At 35.8% G+C, this 19971-nt stretch overlaps 2 protein-coding genes across 4 annotated transcripts in view; both read right to left on the bottom strand.

Annotated features, from left to right (window-relative positions):
- LOC124644732 (high affinity cAMP-specific and IBMX-insensitive 3',5'-cyclic phosphodiesterase 8A-like) overlaps positions 1 to 1925 on the bottom strand; it is a 109417-nt gene extending 107492 nt beyond the window's left edge. For both annotated transcript variants that reach the window (XM_047184229.1, XM_047184228.1), the window contains exon 1: positions 1457 to 1925. In XM_047184229.1, the coding sequence (XP_047040185.1) occupies positions 1457 to 1576 (120 nt within the window). In that variant the 5' untranslated portion in view covers positions 1577 to 1925. The remainder of the gene's footprint in view (positions 1 to 1456) is intronic.
- Positions 1926 to 6026: 4101 nt separating this feature from the next.
- On the bottom strand, positions 6027 to 15845 carry LOC124644926. Of its 2 annotated transcripts, XM_047184613.1 has the most exons (4): positions 15539 to 15845; positions 13950 to 15219; positions 11143 to 13027; positions 6027 to 9414 (listed from the first exon to the last, which is right to left on the bottom strand). In XM_047184613.1, exons 2-4 carry the CDS (start codon positions 15050 to 15052, stop codon positions 7273 to 7275), a joined length of 5130 nt encoding a protein of 1709 aa, XP_047040569.1. In that variant the 5' UTR covers positions 15053 to 15219; positions 15539 to 15845; the 3' UTR covers positions 6027 to 7272. The 2 variants fall into 2 exon arrangements, with proteins under 2 accessions (XP_047040569.1, XP_047040568.1); XM_047184612.1 differs by lacking the exon at positions 15539 to 15845 and having other exon boundaries at positions 13950 to 15471.
- Positions 15846 to 19971: the final 4126 nt, after the last annotated feature.

Below are 19971 nucleotides of genomic sequence, written 5' to 3'. Positions count from 1 at the left end.
TTCAAACGTGTGACCATTACAATATTATTTTTGAACAGCGTGTTAAATTAAATTCTTGATCAAGACAGTACAAAAAGGTTTATATCATTGTGTTGTTGACACCATTATAAAAATGTAATTATGTATTAAGATTCTATGTTTAGAAATAATGCAAGGCTGTGTCACTAATCCAAATTTATTTAAAAAAATCAATGCCAGCCACGCTGTGTCTTTGCATATTATTATCTCTAAAAATATATTTTCTCATAAACTAGTTTACTAAGAACTATGTTTAGCATGAATGTAATGTCAGATTCTAAAACTGAGCCAAATAATTGTTAAGTACCAGTTTGTTGCAAGTCCTCACGGTGCATATTTCAAATGTGCTATTTATGCCGCTGTAGTACATTTTAACATGACTTTATGTGTCCTAGCAGACTTAAAGGCATCCAAGGCCTCTAAATGATTTGCAATAATTCTATTTTCAAACGAGCTTATTACAGTTTATGGTTGTTCTTGTAATAATTCCAAGAAGGTTAGATTCATTCTCAAGAGAAGATATTGATTCCCAAACTATTCATGTGTAAAAATCTTACAAAGCGTTTTAAGAAGATTTATTTATTGTGTGTAGTTTTCTTTAATCAGAAGATTTTGTCAAAAGGAGTATGAATATTGAGTATGTGTACATTTAAGTGTGTCACAAGAGTCTGGTGTGGTCAGTGATGTTACCGTTATGGGCAACTTACTTTTGTTACCTACATCATAATTCATACTTTAGGATCCATGTAGAGTATTAACAATAATGTGTATCCTATTACCTTATGAGTACATGTGGTCTAAAACACACTTAGGTAAATAAATTATCAGGAAAAGGTTATTCATATTTTGCAGTTAATCATAAACAATAAAACAAAATTAAGTATGGAAGTGCCAAGCAATTGAGATATAAATGAGATATATTAATAGTATTTGTAAATTATAAGATGCATTCCAGATGTACAAACCATTCTAAGCAAGGATTTCCACATAAGTAAACACATTTAGATTCATGAGGCTAACAGTCCAACAATTAGCAGTGACTAAACATAAAGAGAAACTCCACTTTCACTACACATTATAAAGCATAGACAACATATTTACTTTTAATAAACACTGACTGACTAGTGAGAGAACTACTTGACAACTACATAAATATCTACTAAGTACTCAGGCCAGCTCATAGAAATGTAAAAAATGCAATAAGGCTCATACAATATTAGCTCTGATAAAAATACACATGTTTGATTAGCATATACTACGGCGTTACGCTAGTATACATCATAACACACACTTATTAAAGGCAGGTAAACAGGTTGATGGCGAGCAATGCACGACACACGTTCACACAATGAAATAAACAATAATATGAATGAACAGAACCAGCACAGTGCTACTAAAGTGATGTTTATGTACGGTTAATACTAATTAAAATGTTTACCAGCGTGTCTTGGTCGCCCAGCTCACGGTAGTATGATTCACTGCTACCTCTTCTGCTGCCGACACACATCGCCCTCCTCAGCAGCCCAGACAACATTGAGCAGAAACCACATCGTTGCATATTATTATTAATCTTGACGGCGGAAAGTGACCACGGGGTTTAAAGTCTCTCTGACGAAAACGCCAAGATCGTAAACGACGAGAGATTTATCTTAAACACCTCGAAGAACTTGAATCCAGTGTAACATTTTTGCCAATTTATAAATAATATCAGCGCTTATATGTCAAGATATTAGAGAGACTCGACGGGGTCTCATGTTTATTTCGAATATTTAGTTGGAATTTATAGTATTTGCTATACGACACGCGATCGCGATAAGAGTTGATTACGGTGCTGGCGGACGAACGACAACGACTACTACGAAGTCGGACGGCGCGCGGCCAGCCGCCGAGTCAAGTGCTGACAACTTAACGAGCAGGCACCGAATGAAAACTAAATGAATGCATCTCGCTCACTCTCTCATTCGTTCTGGTTTGTCAGTCGCGTAATAGAGAACCATCGTAACCGGAGCCTCGGCCTTTGAGAAGAGCTGTGGGAAAGTGCAATGCATCAGAACGAGACAGTCAAATGCAGGCCATGTTTCCATCTGAATTGCGAATTGTGATTGGTTTGTCAGGCCCGGTGGTGGAAGCGGCTTATCAATCTATATCATAGAACCATTTCGATAGTCAATTTTATAGGATTAAAGATGCTTCTGGGTACAAAATGTATGTTGAGCTTAATTAAACTGTCACTTTAGAACTTTTCGGGGTTATTTTATTACTTAACTGACATTGATATATAAATTAACCACACTTCAGAGTACCTATATTTTTTAACGGGTTGGTGACATCAAACTTTTTAAATGAAACGTTTATTATAGGAAACAGAATTATACTTCAACCTAATACATGTGAAATTGCCATGTATATTTTGTGTAAACTAATCATGGATAATCCGATAGGGTTTAAAATTATTTTGGTTAAGTAACAGTTAATTACCGTAAATACTTTTAAATGTTATTTAAATACAAATTATACTTTTATTGCCAAAATTAAACACTACAATCCTTGGTCAGTGGGTCGTCTTACTTTAAGTTTTTAATAAAGTGATAGTGTTTAAAGTACTTTAGCCCCAGTTAATACGAGTTAGTTTGATCTACTTTTTTTATTATTTTTTGAACTTCTAAGTGATGACTCCGATGATGGCATTTAATTAATTAATCCTCATGATGTGAAAAAACCACTTGAAAAATTTGTTTCCTTAGGCTTTAAACTATGATATACTACTTAAATAAAAATTGCATTTGACCATTTAGTAACTAAGAATTTGACATAAGGTACTTGTATGGCGCTAATATCAAAATTCTAGTGATTCTAGTTCATTGTAAGAAACTCATTTTATTTACCTACTGTTTACAGAAGTGTGACTCAAACGGTGGCTATCAGGAATGTCCGAGTGGTTGGTGCTTATGTGGTCACCATCTTATAATGACAACTTAGTGTTGCCAGTCTACAGTAGTCGGACAACTTTTTGTTTCCGAGTAACTAATGTGACGTTGCATCAAAATTTCTTCAGGGTTCTATTAGTTTAAGTTGACTCTTGTGCGTATCTCTTGTTGTGTGCGTTGGGGGGGAGGGGGCTGTCTTTTAATTTCTTGACGCTTGAAAAGTGCTGATTTATCAGCCTGATTTTAATAAACAATTTTGAGTTTTGAGTTTATCTGCGGTTAGTACTACATTCGCTTATTAGATATGGTTAAGTTAGACCTCTATAACCTTGCCTCACGGTGGCCTCACCTCGCTCTGTATCCATAGCACGGTACGAAGCGTGAGGTGGGACAGCCAGGAATCGATCGTAGCTTTCAGTGGGTTTAAAAAATATCAGTTTAACTGCATAGCAATGAATTCTCTACATAAAAAAATACTTCTTTGTAACTAAGCTCGTCGTTAGAAAGAAACAAGTGACAACCGTTTTTTTTTTTTTTAATAAAATTTTCTTTCTTTCTATTTTCCACGGGTTTACTTGCATCGAAAATAAAGCAGTTGAAAGAATCTAATCGATTCAGTAGTTTCGAGGCACTACGGAATATATATTTTTCGATTTTATAATATCATCCGTATGTACATTAGTGTAAAAGTACAGATAATCTTAATTTAAAACCTTTAAGCAAGGCTGAAAAAAATAGAACTGTCAGGGAAATTATAATTTTGCGTAAAAGTGCCTATAATTATTTAAATGGCCCCGCGATCGTATTTGGTTTTAAACTGAACAGTGCAATCGTATAAAGTTTCAAGTATCTTTGAAATGCGCCTAAGACTGAAAAAAGAACTTCTCAATATCATCATCATCTCAGCTTAAGGACGTCCACTGCTGAATACGTCCTCCAGAATCGAGATACAGGGCCGGTTGGGAGCACCCGACTGGACCCGACGTCCATCGTCAACCCACGGCCTTCGCTTTTGACCAAACCCCTAGCGGATTTTTAATCTGATGAACAACGCAGCCAAGCCATCTAGCAAAAGTCACGAGGACCTTTCTATTAGTAGTATCCGCTTCCAGCTCTAGATGTCTCTTGAAAATACTAAATGCAAGTTGCACTTGATTTAGGTACCCTACACTTTTACTACGACATAAAAAGACAGGTGGCGCTACTCAAGACCTGAAAAATTGTCATGTTATTTCCGTTCGAATTTCGATGTCTTAATAACAAACCGTTCTAAAGTAATAACCAAATAATAAAACATAAAGATCAATTTTCATTCGATCATTATGATTTCATATTATTATTTTTTCTCAATACACATATCGAGTGTATGAAAAAAAAGGTTTGAAATATTTTGTTGCGGCAACATTGCGTTTCTGACCTGAAGTGCGTTCCATGTCAAAATCAAAAATGCAACTTGATGCATTACGTTCTCGGCCTCACATGCGTTCCATGTCAACATTAAATAATGTTATGCATGAAAGCAATCAAGATAAGATCAAATAAAGATTTTTATTTATTTTGTTCATTCACATAAACAAAAAAATATTTTTAAATTGCCTTCCTATTATGAATTATGTTTTACTTATTAAAGAAAACTCTACTAAGGTATGGAAGTATGATATCGTTAGTTGTTTATTACTGTTGAAGCGAGAACCAGATCTCATAAAATTTTCCCTGTTCTCCTGTATGTTTGAATATCGTTTTATTAATAATCTGTTTATTATAATTCAAGTAATATTTAATTCCTTGAGAGTTCCTCTCAACCCCAAAACTTACGTACGTGTGGCGCCATCTCTTATTTATAAGGGGAAGTTGGTCGTCCTTTGTACCAACCCTTGCTGTTCGGTGAGAATTAGCTTACCGATATCAATGTATTGTTACGTCTAAAGCCAAAGATACGGATACACCCAGGCCATGGACCAGGACTAGAGTTCTAGCAGCTATGATGAAGGCTACACCTAGTTTTAGCCGTTGATAAGGGGACACAATTAAGTTTAGCCGCATATGGCTGGCCTAGCTGTAGCTGGTTAAACGTAGTAGGTGTAGCCGCACTTCGGGCTTTAGTCGTGACATTTATACGTATACCTAAAGTCAACACACAAGCATCTCGTTTCTGATCACTCAGTAATATCCTTTTTCCATTCTGCTTCTCACTTTAAATCTTATTAATGTATCTATTATCTTCCACCAGCGGCTCATAAGCTCACCCTTTTTACTGTATTGGTTAGCCTTCCTAGCTAAATAAGCCATCTAGGAGAGCAAAATTTTTCTAATTCGGAAAATTCGTTCCAAACTTTTTAGCTTTGTAGTATTAGTACCGTTGTCTGTCGTCAAACTTGCTTGAGAAAAAGCTGGGCAGGTGATGTACCTAGATACCTATGCTTGTCAAACTTACCTTTTATACGTGATTCGGAATATAAGTTTTTCATTACCCCCAGAAGCTACATAAATGACCTTACCAATAAACTGGGTTAGGTTGAAGTCTTGTAATTCGTTGCGTCTTGGCTAGCGTCCATTCCTCTTAGCCGCCTATTTATATACCTTACAATGATAACAAGGCACATTATACATAAATGTATGTACTGTTTGTAGTTTGTTTATCTGTGTGCTCAGTAGGTCGTGCGTTGTTCCATTGTTTTGGAAGTTCTTCGTACTATACGAGTATATTCCACGATCTAATTCAATGTAATTGAAAAAGAACAGCACGAGTATTTTTACTGTTTCCTTTTAATAAAATTTATATTGGACATAAGCTTATTTACTGTAAAAGTGGATTAGCACCTTCGATAATAATATTGTTGATTTGTAGATAATGACGAATTGAGAATATTTTTTTCATTTTACCCGTTTGGAACTACGCAAATGCAGCATTGACGATAACTTACCCATAGCGCCTTCCTTCCAAAGATTTGAATTCAATCTACTTTCATCATGTGATTAGTCTGATGCTACAAAATATCTATAAGTTCAGTGAATATTCTTTAAATTCTAATGAAGCAGTCATCTTTATAAAACAAATGAATGAATTAAGCGAACCACAGATTATTTAACAAATTTTATTTTCCTTCATAATTACACAACAAAAAAAGGAAATTTACAAAATGCATAACGCCATCTGAAATACTACGTTAACAGTGTGGTTAATATGTTTTATATAACTAGGTAACAGTATATTGTTTGAGTTAAATTAATACACAGGAGAAAAATTAAAAAGACGACGGGTCAATCACCCTTAATCAGCGGTGTAATAATTAGTAGACAGATCTGTCAATTTCACTGACCATACTCTTTACTTCATTTCTACAGTTAATAATTAATCAGTAGTCAGAACAGTACATCTAAACATTTTTAAGAAATTTCGTTCTTGTAACATTTCTTCCTGTGTACTAACTTCTCATAGATAATGTAGCATTATTAGGTGCAAAGACTTGAAGACTTTCTGCAGGTGGTTCTATTACAAATTATTTCTTAATTAAGCCAAAGCCTGTTTGAAACATTTTGAAAAAAAGTGCACCTAATAATGTTAAAATCACAAATTAAGTTATCATAGTTATTTTTTATAAAACTCTCGGGTTCTATATAAGGTGACAAACAAACGATCCGATATGGTGCTTGTGCCTTTTTTAGAATATGTATATTCTTCGTTACCTAAATCTGTTGTGGTTCTATCCTTAATTAAAAATACTAAATTAGGTTTTCACATTGCGAATAATATATAAATAGGAAGTCGAGAGCCATGACTAAAAATGCGTGATTTACATCTAATTGTTACCATTGTTGTTATAAGGAAAGCAAAACAATTATGTAGGTAATTAATTAATATGTGGAGGTTTTGTACTGCAAGATCAAGCACCATCTGGACATTTAGTAAATTAAACGAATACTTAAAAATTATAATAAAACTAAAGTGTTCATTAAAAATAAACTGTAGTGGAAAGTCTGCTTTGCATAAAATGCTTTTTACTTCTTTTCATAAAACGTTGCATCATACAGTTCACGACAATTAATTAATCAGACTTGTTTGGACGCTTTCTTGACAATCTTTAACAATGTGGAGAATATAATTATAGGAAAAGTGACTAGATATCATAAAGGTGCTACAAATAAATAAATATAGTTTCTTTAAATACAACATAATTCATACATTTTCAGGAAAGACCGTGTAAACGATGGCCCTCATCATAAATTAAATCAACAACAACGCGTCCAACAAGCCTGTCGAACTTAAGACTATTTCGTAATCTACAAGATTAATTGATAAATACCAATACACGATGAGGCACTAAGATCAAGGCTTCCCATCTGGTGGATTAAAGAACTCCCAGTGGTGATGGTGCACCGCCCGGCTGTCACTCAGTCCAAACATGATTAGGCCCGCAATCAGCACGAGGAATATAACCATTGCCATTTGCACGTCTTTCTTGTCTTCCGTGCCACTTATGTACGACATGAAGGAGTTGAACATGCTCCTTATAGTCCTACTAATTGAAGAGTGGCAAACACGCAGAAATTGGGCTCCTGCTTCAGTTATAGTGGGCTCATGGGATCTGACGGGGGGCGCGATTCGACGCGGGGAAGGACGAGGTCTACCATCGTCGGAACTAGATTCAGAATGAGGAGCTGCAGGTTTCCTTTTAGCACGCCTTGTTGGTGGCGGAGGGGTTTGGTGTTGTGAGTCATGAAACTCAAAATGAGGTCGTTCCCTTAGCGTACGACCAGGGAAGAAAGAAGCAGGAGGTATGGTTATGTCTTGGAGATACGAGTACAACAATGGGGTTAAATCGGGGGGAGGAGGTCTTTGAGGTGGAGCTCCTGCATCCTCAGCACTAGGAGGCCTAGGAGGTGGAGGAGTTTGTGGCGCCTCTTCTTGAGACAATTTAACCTCTTCTACTTTGGTTTCCGAAGTTTTTTCAACAGGAAAATCGTCAGTCTGTGTGTGTTCTTCCCTACTTACCGGCCTTGGATGTTCGATAGTTTCTAGAGCTGCCGGAGGTGGAGGAGCGTGTGCTGTAGATATTTCAGCGAATTTTTTGACAATTTCGTCTATGACCGATTGGGAAAACTCAATCCCGCTAACAGAAATGTGCCCAGATTTCGAATCTAATTCTGAGACTTGTAATGTCATTCCTTCTATATCTGACACCAAAATTTTATTGGCTTGCAGTTCAGATACATTTAGTCGACCTACATCTAAGTCTTTCACTTGTAGTCGTTGAGTCACTAAGTTATCTAACTGGACTTCCCGACATGTGTCACTTACTTTTTCGAGGGCTTGTTCTTCAACCGGCGTCGCTGTAGGTTTTTGAGTTTGAATAGTGCCTGAAATACCTCTTGATCGTGGTAGTGGGGGAACATCTGGGATATGTGAATCATCGATGTCTATAGGTTGAACAGTTAACGAAGCCTCGGTTAGCATTTCTTCACGTTCATTAATCCTAGTTGGACTCGACACTCGTCTCTCTACTAATATAACTGTAGGCGATGTACGCCCGAGAGTTGGTTTAGATAATTCAGATATTTTTGGGTCTGAAAGCTTTTTAGATTTTTCAGAACGGGATGTTGGCCGTGATACGCGAGGACTTTCGTCGGCCCTTGATTGACTCTTAGAATGCATAAAATCTTCATCGACAATGTCTCTTAAGGAGCTGGACATGGAGACGTCAATATTTTCATCCATACCTAATTCAAAAATGACATCATCTGGCAGTGGGTCAGTCTGTGTAGATACTTCAATTTCTATTACATCGTCTTGTTTCTGATTTTCATCGAAATCACGGGGTACTCCTATTGATTCGGCGTCTGTAGAAATGTCCCGTTGAAGATTATTTTTGTCCCTTCTTCTTCGCCTTGATCCTCTCGGTGGGCGTGGTGGAGGCGGCAAGGGCCTATCTTTCATTTTGTTAACAACCTCTCCAGATTTTAAGTCTTTGTGAACTTCTTCAAATGGTTCATCTATTTCAACATACTGAGTCAAATCTCCACTCACTGATCGTTTAGTGAAGCTGTCTAATGTCATAAGACTGGTAGAAGACTTCTTTCGTGGTGGTCGATCAGGCCCGGCAGGTTTAGTGGATCCAACCGTATAATATTTACGTTCTGAGCTATTGCTCTTCCTGCGTCTAGGCGGGGTCTTACTTTTAGAACGTCTTACACCTTTGCTTGGTGCGTATGGGCTTTTGTCAACAGTTGCGTATCCAGGGCTCTCATGGCGAATTTCCCTTTCGATATCAATTTCTTCAGTGGGTGCTATGTTAGTATCGAGTATTAGAGATTCAGCACCATGCGATGTGCGGTCGTCGTCACAGAGAGAAGTCCCTCGGGAGCTCCTGGAGCGCGTGCGCCGTGGGGGCACCGGGCTATGCTCGTGGACCGTTGAATGCACATACTCTTGCGGTACGATATACTCGTGTTCAGTGCGATAAACAATGATCTGGAATGTAATAAGCATAATTATAATAGTTTGATAAATTGACGCTTGTTTTGAATGAAGCAACTGTAGTGTCAATGACGACAATAGCTCCTTGACCTTGTATCTAAACTGAACCAACACAAAAGCTATATTTAATGGGACCAATAATGTAACAGCAGTAGGGCTTAATTGTCTTCTATTAAGATTGGTATCGAATGCCGTTCATTAGAATTGGTATAGTTGTTCTAGTAATTAAGGGTGTTGTTTTTATTTCATGAGGTTAACAAACTTATATTTGATAATATTTTTAGCTTTCGGCGCCTTTAAACGAGCGTATTTAAAAAAAATCTTAATATTATTTTCTATTCTATTATATTCTTTGTTATAATTTTTACTTTATAAAGGAAAAATATAGGCTTTGTATTTAAAAGACTAAAATTTACAAATAAAAAGGACATTTTGATACTTACAAAATTATTTAAATTAATCGATTCCGAATACGACCTACTAACAAAATATTATGAAAAGTAATTTTCAATATACCTACATAATAAAAACACGATAATCCCAAAAATATCGCCGTAAAATTAATTTATGTAATGGCAAAGGCGTAGTCTTTTGGCAGAAGTTCAAAAGAATTACACATATGCAAAACTCTTTAGTAGGTTGAGGCAGGCAAACAGCAAAATGGGGATAAGATATGTATAAAATTATTTTTTTGTCGTTGTAATTTTGGAACTTCGAGCCTATAATGGCTAGACTACTATTTGATAAGTTGGCAGGAAACATTTTAAGATTTTTTAAAGTTTAAGTTCTATACTTTATTTTATTTTGTAGCTGCCGTACAACGTCCTGTACCTATATCAGTCGATGAGCATAATGTAGTCGCCATTTGTTTATATTTTCGTTTTCTAGGTCAACAAACCAAATGAAACAACAATGTCCAAAAATAAATCTCAAGTCCATCTCGACGTATAGATTCACTGGATGACTGCCAGCTTGAGTTGCTGGGAAAATCATTTATATTTTACCTACATAATATTAAAATTATCTCTTCATCTGCGCAAACGTAAATTATATATTTCTTCTTAGCCAGCCTTATGGATAATTAGTATTAAAGCCTATAGGTCAGTACTGTAGAGCAATTAGAAACTCTTTAGTCTTAAGGTTTTATTCATTTAATTGTAGCCTGGCTGGACAACCATTTAAATATGTTTAAACAGAATAGTTTTTTATACTGAAGTTGTCACTTCGCTCCCAATCAAAAACAAACATAAAGTTATTTAAATATATCAAAGCTCCCGGTCTCAAGCGTACGTAGCATCTTTTTTCCAGGATTTTTTTAACAATCAAACGGCTGACGATGAGGAAAAAATGGTACGTAGATACTTTAGACCGCAGATTTGGAAGCCTAAAAACTGCATTAGGTGTATGACTCGTTTTCTACATATTTCAAAAGATCCCTGAAAATACCGTTCATTACTCTACCTGGTTATATTTTTTATTATATAAGGCCTTACATATTATATATCATTAAGCTTAACCAACTAAACTGGCCGCACCACCTACCGGGTCTTAAGGTTTTTAGTTTATATAGTCGTTTCAGCCATTTTCCGTCCTAGTTTAACAGACATAGACAACTATTGAATAGCAATTACTGTGATTGAGAGATAATAATTTTACCTCAATCGTTAATATCGCTACGAGCATTTTATAATCGTGTGCAATAAATGATAAGTTTATACTCACATCGTCCGTGTTTTCATGTTCTTGCGGCTGTTCCCAAAGTTGCGAAGCATTTTTAAAGTCGTTTAAAGATGAATGCTTGAAATCCTTCTTATTGAATTTCTTCTTTCTTTTCGGTGGCATCGGCAGCGTTTGTGATTGAATTGGCACGGTGTCAGGATACTGGATAACATCATCATTTGCATATTCATGTATGGAATGCAAATCCGTCGTGGGTGTAAAATCAGTGTGGTTATTGACCTGCATATCAATATTTTCTTCCATGTCACAACTGATACGTTCGTCATGATGCTCGTCTAACAAGTCCACCTCACTAAATTGCATACTGGCGTTGACACTATCGTCCATGTATGGAGTTGCCTCCTCCTCTTTCTTCTTCCGCTTTGCCCTTGATGGTCGCACTGGTGGAAATGTGTAATAACCATCATCTTTATCATTCAAATCTTCAGTTGAATACCTCATCGGTTCGTTGTCATCGATCATCAGCTCAGGATCGGCGTCAGGATCGTTGATGTACATATTATCGTCGTTCATTCCCGAATTACTCCCTATTAGGGAAAGAATATTCTTCGGGTTTTGAAACGCTTTTCGTGTTTCGTCGCTCAAATATTCCCTTGTTTGAATATCTTCGCGAGAAATACCTCTCGGTCGAACAAAAAATTCGTCATTGTTAATTTCGGTTATGACATGTGTGTATTCTTGTTTAGATGGTGATATATCGGGTATGGATGCAGCATCTTGTCTATCGTGATCGTGTTCTAGATTTGAAGGTTCAGGTTCATCGTCCAAATATTCTGTGTCCACCTTATCAAAATCATAGGTAGTCTCAATTCGCCTGACATCGTCCATTTTGAAGTTTGCATCATCGTTGTCAATATTCCCATACTCTCGCGGCTGTTCAGGGCTATCGGGGATGTAACTTGGTTCTTCTTTTTGTTTTTTAACCCGTGTAAATGTAAACGTAGGGGGTGGTGTATCTTCCCTATTAATAGTAGGGGTTGAAGACGTTTTGGCAAGCTCTGATTTCTTTTTCCTATTGAATAGTCGGGGGTAAGTTCTAGCTTCAAATTCTACTGTGGCAACATCTGTTGGCTCGTTTGAGTTAGTAGAGTCACTAGTTACCTTGTATTCTTTTTTTCTACCAAGACTAGGGAAGTTTATTTTGGGTTTGTCAGGCATTCTGAATTTAGGAAGATCGGGGACAGTAAACCTGGGTCTCTCTGGCATTGTAAATCTAGATCGATGTAATTTTTCTGCAATATTGAATTTAGGTCGATCAGGTAAACTAAATTTCCGTCTATCTGGTAATGAGAATTTAGGCCGATCAGGCAGAGATATCTTAGGTCTTTGCGGCATTTTAAATTTGGGCCGATCAGGCATACTGATCTTAGGTTTTTCAGGCATTGTAAATTGTTTTGTTTTAATACTTTGTAATTTGGTTTTTAGTTTACCAGCTTGTGATTTTAGTTTACCTGTACCTTCTCTGATACGTTGTTGAATCTTACTGTCAGTGTTTTCAGCATTTTTGGATCTACTGTCACGCTTTAAAGGTAACTTTTCCAATGCAGATGAATCAACTTGACTGGTACTTACTTCACACTCTGTACGCGATAGTGTTGACGGAGTATTTACAAAATACCTGTCTTCAATATCTCGTTGAAGTGCTTCAGCACTGATCATTTCTTCGTTTTTATCTTCATTTAAATTTAAGTTTTCATCTAATTGTTCCTCATCATCTGATGTGTGTTGTAAATATTTTCGTTCCAACGAAGTTGTACTAGACAGTTCATCATCTGTTTTGACCAATTGGTTTGGTTTTTCGTCTACACTGGGAGCAGTGTAAATAATGTTTGGCGGTGGCTTTTCGATGATTTCATATTCGTGATCACTGGAATGAGAACATTCGTATTAAATATAGCAGGTAACATAACTATTATACAGAGCATGATTATGACATACATTCGCAAATGGACTAATAAAAAATATAACTTTTTGATTAGCAGTAAATCATTCGCATGGCATTAATTAGAAAGAGCACAACACAGAAACGAAATGCAAATCGCAAAAATTGAGATTCGTCGCAGAAGATTTGAGTTATATTTAAACTACACACACACGTTGCTCGAGTCACAATTAGGCCAACAGCCGGCGCTCGTTTTAGCCGCAGCCTCCGGGCGAAAGATGCTCTTCATAATAATTTTGCAGTTCGTAATTTTAGTTATAAAATGTCACGTAAACTATTTCAAATAAATGTAGGTGGGCTGACTTACCTCTCGTACGAAATAAAATTACTAGCTCGCGAAGTGGGCCTAGTACCAACTGGATTCACTCTTTCCGGTAGGAGCGAGTCACATTGAAAAAACTGACAAGCGCATCGGACATCTGGGGTAAATATCTGAGCGCTCCCCTCTCGGGTAGGCCTCACAGGCCTCTCTATTGGAGTGCCACCTTCGGAAGTCCATCGCCGAAGTGTAGTCATAACTACCAACTACCGAATCCAGGGCATATTTAATTACTCGTTTCCCGTAAACTACACAAACTGTCATTTGCACGCGGGCAATGAGTCATTAGGCATGTTTTTCAAAGCTAGACAGTAAATGAACTAATCACAGACGTGAAAGCAGCCGCGAGTACTGATCACTGATGACAATTTTAAGAGCTTTCCCAATGTGCAGGAAGATCGGTCGGAGCGAGCTATATTTATCAAACAGTCAGAAGCTAGCGCGTTCGCTTTGCATGAGTTGAACACGGTTGTTATGTCACAGTTACGTATGATGTAGAACTATTATGTTAAAAAATGATATAATTACCTGCTGGGTTTAGACCATTTTCTCGGGTACTCTGTTTGTTGTCGATCGTTGGCATCGTGTGGGCTGGGGCTGGGCGATGATTCTATGGGGATTGCTGCAGGTTGGTCATCTGTTACTGCTGCTTCCTCTTCAGTCAGTTCCGTGATAGTGATATTTGGGGATTCGTTGCTTGGTCCTCTTTCATCTAATTGATTTTGAAATATTTCGTCTACGTTGGGTTCATCAGGATCCATTTCTTCGTCTAAAATAATAGCTTCTCTATTTACATTATCCATTTTATGTAATTTTTCCATAACATGTTCGTCGGATTTCAGGCTCGTGTTTTCCAGAACTAAACTGGGGTCTTGGGAAGCGATCGACTTTTTCTCCAACAGGCTTTCATTTTCTTTGTTGCTGTTACTCCTACTTTCCTCGTCTGTTTTATTGATGTCTTGTTTATCGACATCTGGCGCAAAATGCACATCTTTTCCGTCTTCTATATCCTCGTAAATATGTTCCTTTTTTTTCCTCGGTGGTGGCGTGTCTACAACCATAGTTTTACTCATTTCATCAGAACTTCCTAATTTTATAGCACCGAATTTTTGTCTTCGGACTGCACCAGGAGAAGATCTTAGCTGTCTTATTTCTTGTGCTTCTTCATTCTTTTTACGTTTTGGTATTGGTGATTTCTCATTTTCAGTACGCTCAAGTTTATGTAAAGTTTTATCCGCTAAATGTTTTATTTTATTCACCAAAGGATGACAGCATTTGGTTTTTTCTCTGGTTTCTGAAGTAACTCCTATGTTATATTGTTGCTCTGGGACTCGGCGCTTAAGTATACCTTTAGGGGAAACATTCTTTGGTATTTCAACAGGTGTTGCTAAGTGGGATCTAGCTTGACTTTCAGGAGATTTAACTACGTAAGCTTTCACAGCCTGATTTATGGCATCATCTTCAGAATCTAATGATACTTCTTTGGAAAAATTTGGTATGTGTACTCCTTCATCTTCACCTTCTTCGCCGTGCTTGCGACTACTTCCAGGTGAAGAATCAAGGTTGAGTATCCTCTGCACGTCATCGTCTACCGGCGAATGCGTTCGAGACCTTGAAAATTCTCGCGACATGCTTCTTCTTGGCGTCGTTTCTCTGATGATGTCTTCAGCGGTAATTTCACCTTGAAGTGGCGCCTTCAACAGGTGCGTCCATGGGTACCTTCCCGCTTCACGTGCTCTTCTCAAATCTTCCCATTCATATGTTTTTATTGGCACTGGTGGTAAATCTTTCTCTTTATCTGGTGACAATTCAGATTCCATATGTTTAATTGTTTAATTTATTTTTATTAATTTGACAAAAAATAGATCAATTAAGTAAGTTTTGCCGAACACAATGTTTTGTGAGGGGTTGATGATATTTTAAATATTAATGCACGAACCCCGCAAAATTCACTTTTTCACCGTATAAACTAAGAACACAACATTTCGTTTCAATGTGAGAATCTCGAACTGAAAACACGTTATGTTTGCGTGGGCTCGTGTAGAAATAGGTGTGAATAAGTTGTGTACTATGATCATTGGCCAACGGATTATTTTGGACTAATGCACCGGTGTTACCTTGAAGCGATCAGGCCAGTTCTCTCGTGAGTCCTCACCATCCCTGGTGTTTGTTTGTTGACATGGGATGCACTAGACGCGTTTTTTGTTTTATATTTCCGATCGAAAACGATTGGCGATCTCCACTGAATCCCGGTTCAACTGGCCGACACGTCTTAGTCCGAGCAAGCGCGCTAAATATAAGATTGAGCATGAATTTATTTTTGGTGAGTATTTCGCGTCATCAGTTAAAACTATAGGACCGTGCTCGATTTTTGAAGGCTTGCTACGACGTATGTAATTAGAGATGATTGAGGTGTAAGTAAATGAATGAAAAGGGTGGGTTAGTGCCGTCATTCAGCTTGGTAATGAGTGGACTTACCTATAGCACCTTGAACGAAGTCCAAGTGTCTGGTGCGGCTGGGCGGCGGACTCAGTTTGCGCGTGACTGTTACATTTACACATTTATTTATTTATGTATATGTGTATAATTGTATACGTACTCACACATTATGTAAACATATGTATTTAACAGATACGTAGTCATTGTTAAACTTTTAATTTAGTATCTTCACATTGTGATGGTTTTATTAGGAGACATTGAAAGTGTTGCCTACCTACTATATACTATAACGCCTAAAATGTAAAGTTTATGTACATTTTCCACACACAATTTAATGTAGTCGGATTATGACATAGATTTGTTGAATTCACGGTATCATTAATTTAAGTCTCTCTCATATATCAATGAAACACCTCACTGACGTAACGCTTATTACTGAAGATGATATATGATGATACATAATCATAATCAGTATAATGAATAATATACTAGCATTTTGTCATCCAAAAAACTTCTTAGGCAGGGAAGGAAACCGGAGATAAGGAATTGGAGGGGAAATAAGGGAGGGGAGGAAAAAATGAAACTCACGAGTGCAGTTTTAATGATATAATATAATATTTAGATGAGAATGAAATTTGTATAATATAAATATCGATATTTATAATGTGAATAGTGATATCAAACTATGTTATACAGCTATACATTGGATAAATACAATTTCAAACTTATGATAATAAACGATTTTTATAGGGTTCCGTAGTAAACACCAAAAATTTTCAATTTTCAGGCTCGCAGCCTTGCAAGATTGTGAGGGTAAATGCGTTTGTCATTAATTTATCTTTTCGTACTAAGCTGAATAATGATGTATTGGCTCGAGCACCTACCTGAAATGTAGAAGTACCTAATCCAAAGGTTCAAGTATTTAAAATCAGAATGAGTTTTTCGTTTGTTTTCAATTCTTCATCATTTGACCATTCCCTTGTAGTTGTGCAACTAACAACTGCATTTAGTTGTCAATAATTAAAATTATTACAGTGATTTTATACGACGTGGGTACTATATCCTGAAAAATATTGCAAGATTGAATTTTTCATCCATAGCATTTACTACGGAACTCGATAAGTGTTGAATTAACAGAAATATAAATTATCAGCTCAATACAAAAATATGACTTATTTAAAATTAATTTCATTGCACAGAACAATTAAAAATATAAAAGTAAAAAAGAAACTTAATATGATTGTTTAACATATTAGCTTGCTTAATCATTATGAGTACGTACAAGTTACAAAGCTAGATAGTTATTTAAGAGAACGTGTGGGTTGTAAAATATTAACTAACTTATATACCTTTGCATGGAAGATTTAGATTAAACAAACATGTGAGCTGCCTCTTACCTTCCGTCGTTTACGAAAACCGTGAACCGTGAAAAAACTTATCGTTTTTGATAATATTCTTCATGCAGTGAAACCAGTTTTTATTGACTTTATTGCGATTTCGAAATACTACCACCTTGTGGCTACCTTGTGATGTCTGAAAACGTCTTTTTTACAAGCTTTTATTTAACTTGCAATGTATGTATGTGTGTATGTATGTAACTGTTTCAAAATCATTACTCGTTTAAGTAAACGACAAAAGTTAACAGGCACATTTCCGAAATAATAACTTAGTACATACTATATTTATTTCATTGATAATAAAATATATTTAATTACAATCTGTTTTAAATTTAGATTACGAATCCATGTGAAAATTTTGTCAAAATGTACCTAAAGGTGTGATAGGTATATCGATCTCCTCCCTCCCCATCGATTTTAAAATTTTGGAGTTCATAATTTTGTTGTTTTTTAGTATTAAGTTATCAATGTCTTAAAGATGGCTATCTGCTAAAGTTTTTTTGTAGCATGCCAGGTAAAGAATTTTGATGTTACGGCGTTTTCACACCAGCGCATTTTCCAGTCAGTTTTTCGCGTATATTAGCGACATCAAACAACGGACAACTTCTGGTTTAAACGATGATATCTGGAACCGTGTGTCAGGTTTTTTGCCGCTCGAATGCATACGCGCGACCAAGCCAGCTAGTGTTTGAGCGCCCTCAAAACTTCGTGAGATCGATAAGAAGTTATTATACATATGTGGTATATACCCAATATCCAAGTGAATCATTTAATCCTATACAAAGTGTGCAATGATGATGTAACTACAATTGTAGGATGTTACGTTAATATGATAATTTTGGGTACTTCCAAAAGTTAAAATAGGACCCTATTACTTTCATTTCGCTGTTCGTCTGTCCGTCTTTCATCGGTTAGTTGAATCTTATGAACCGTGATAGATAGACCTTTGTTCAATATTTCGCTTTCTTTTTGGATGATGTATTTCTGAAAACTCAATATTGTTGCGGACTCCCATCCAACAAAAGTGATTGATTTTGCATTATTTGAGGTGATGTCCCATACTATGATTTCAGTAGTTCCGAAATCCTTCGGGAGTCCGTCCCGAATTTTTCGTTTTTTTAATTCAATTTGTTCCGTCGTCACTGTTATTGTAAAAAGATAGGAAATAATCTAATTGCATTTTCATCTCGAAGACAAATGAAGGTGAACAATATTTGACAATTGATATAATATAAATGACATAATATTTAAACTTACAACTACTACACTACTGATCATAAATTGGATACAAATATGAGATATTGGCTGTAATTATGGATATTGATGGTAAAATCGTGTTAACAATGGATACTTTAACAAATCAACTATTTGATTAATGGCAAGACCTTGAATGTTTTTTCAAAGTCTGCAGTTTATGTTTCAGATCTGATTTCTTGAGACTAGCAAATACAGTGATATTTCGTTCGTCATTCACCTAAATATCGCCGGTTTATTGTGAACGTGTGGGTTTAACGTTATATCTGTTGCCAGTGGTCATAAATATACCACGGAGTTAACATAATGTTATTTTAGACGCCAGAAATCAATCTTCTGTAATCCGATTGACTTATTATTTGTGTTTATTCGGCAAATAAGAACGGGTTGGCAATCATTTGTTTTGTCCTTTTATTTAACGTGTTTTTGTGATTACTGATTGTTTTTCAATCTTTGTAATTAAACAAATGAATACTTAGTTACTTAAAAATTGTGATTTGAATATTCGTGATGACACATGGATGAGATATGAATCTTAACATCGTTGCATCTATTTGAAATGACGAAAAATCTAACTTGTAACAATATTGATTGGAAATGGAGACGTTGTGACTATTAAACATTTATTACACTGACATAATATAGAATATCTTGATGTACTTTTTAATTCATTCCGATGGAATACATACGTATGTTTTGCATACGTCTTGCTATACATTTGTTGATCAAATGTTCCTACTTATAAGTTGTATGTCATTAATTCCGTTGAAAACTGTACTAATTGTTCAACGACATTAAAAAGTGTGTATGAGTATACACTGGTCAAGTCCGGGTATATAATTTGGTCTCTCATTCGAGATCATCAATTTTGCAAATTCTTGCCGGAATTAGTCAATCAGGGTGTATTTTGTTTGAGATACCCATAGGTTCTCATTTTGTAATCAGTGAATTTACACATTACATATACTTATTTACATATTTAAGTATTGGGTTTCTTATCAGTTTATTGGTATTTTTACGTTCATTTAAATGCTAATTTAAATAATAATTTGGTTAAAATTACGTGTTTAAAGTATAAGGAGTATTATAAACTTATTATTTTAAAAAGTTTTATGCATCTTTTCATAACTATTAAGGTCTACTGGGAATGAATAAAATAGAATGTTTTATTAGAATATCTTAAACTTCAAATTCAATTATAAGAATGAAATGCTGGATTTTAAAGTTTTTCAGACTGCACATAAATGTACCGTCTTCCTTGATGCAATATGTCACAATTTAACTAAATTAAGTGAATATTATTTTACGTTATAACGAAATATGTATTAAAAGTAGTTATATTTGTGAATATTAACATATTATCGAAAATAACTGGTTATATAGATATACCTATAGGTGTGTAAGAGAAGCTATAAGCTGAAAGCTTATGAGATGTATATATATAATTATATACCTACATT

The sequence above is a fragment of the Helicoverpa zea genome, chromosome 31, assembly GCF_022581195.2.
Source record: "Helicoverpa zea isolate HzStark_Cry1AcR chromosome 31, ilHelZeax1.1, whole genome shotgun sequence".
Lineage (NCBI taxonomy): Eukaryota > Metazoa > Arthropoda > Insecta > Lepidoptera > Noctuidae > Helicoverpa > Helicoverpa zea.
The sequence above is the reverse complement of the archived record's forward strand: the minus strand, read 5'-3'. Positions and strand labels throughout refer to the sequence as shown.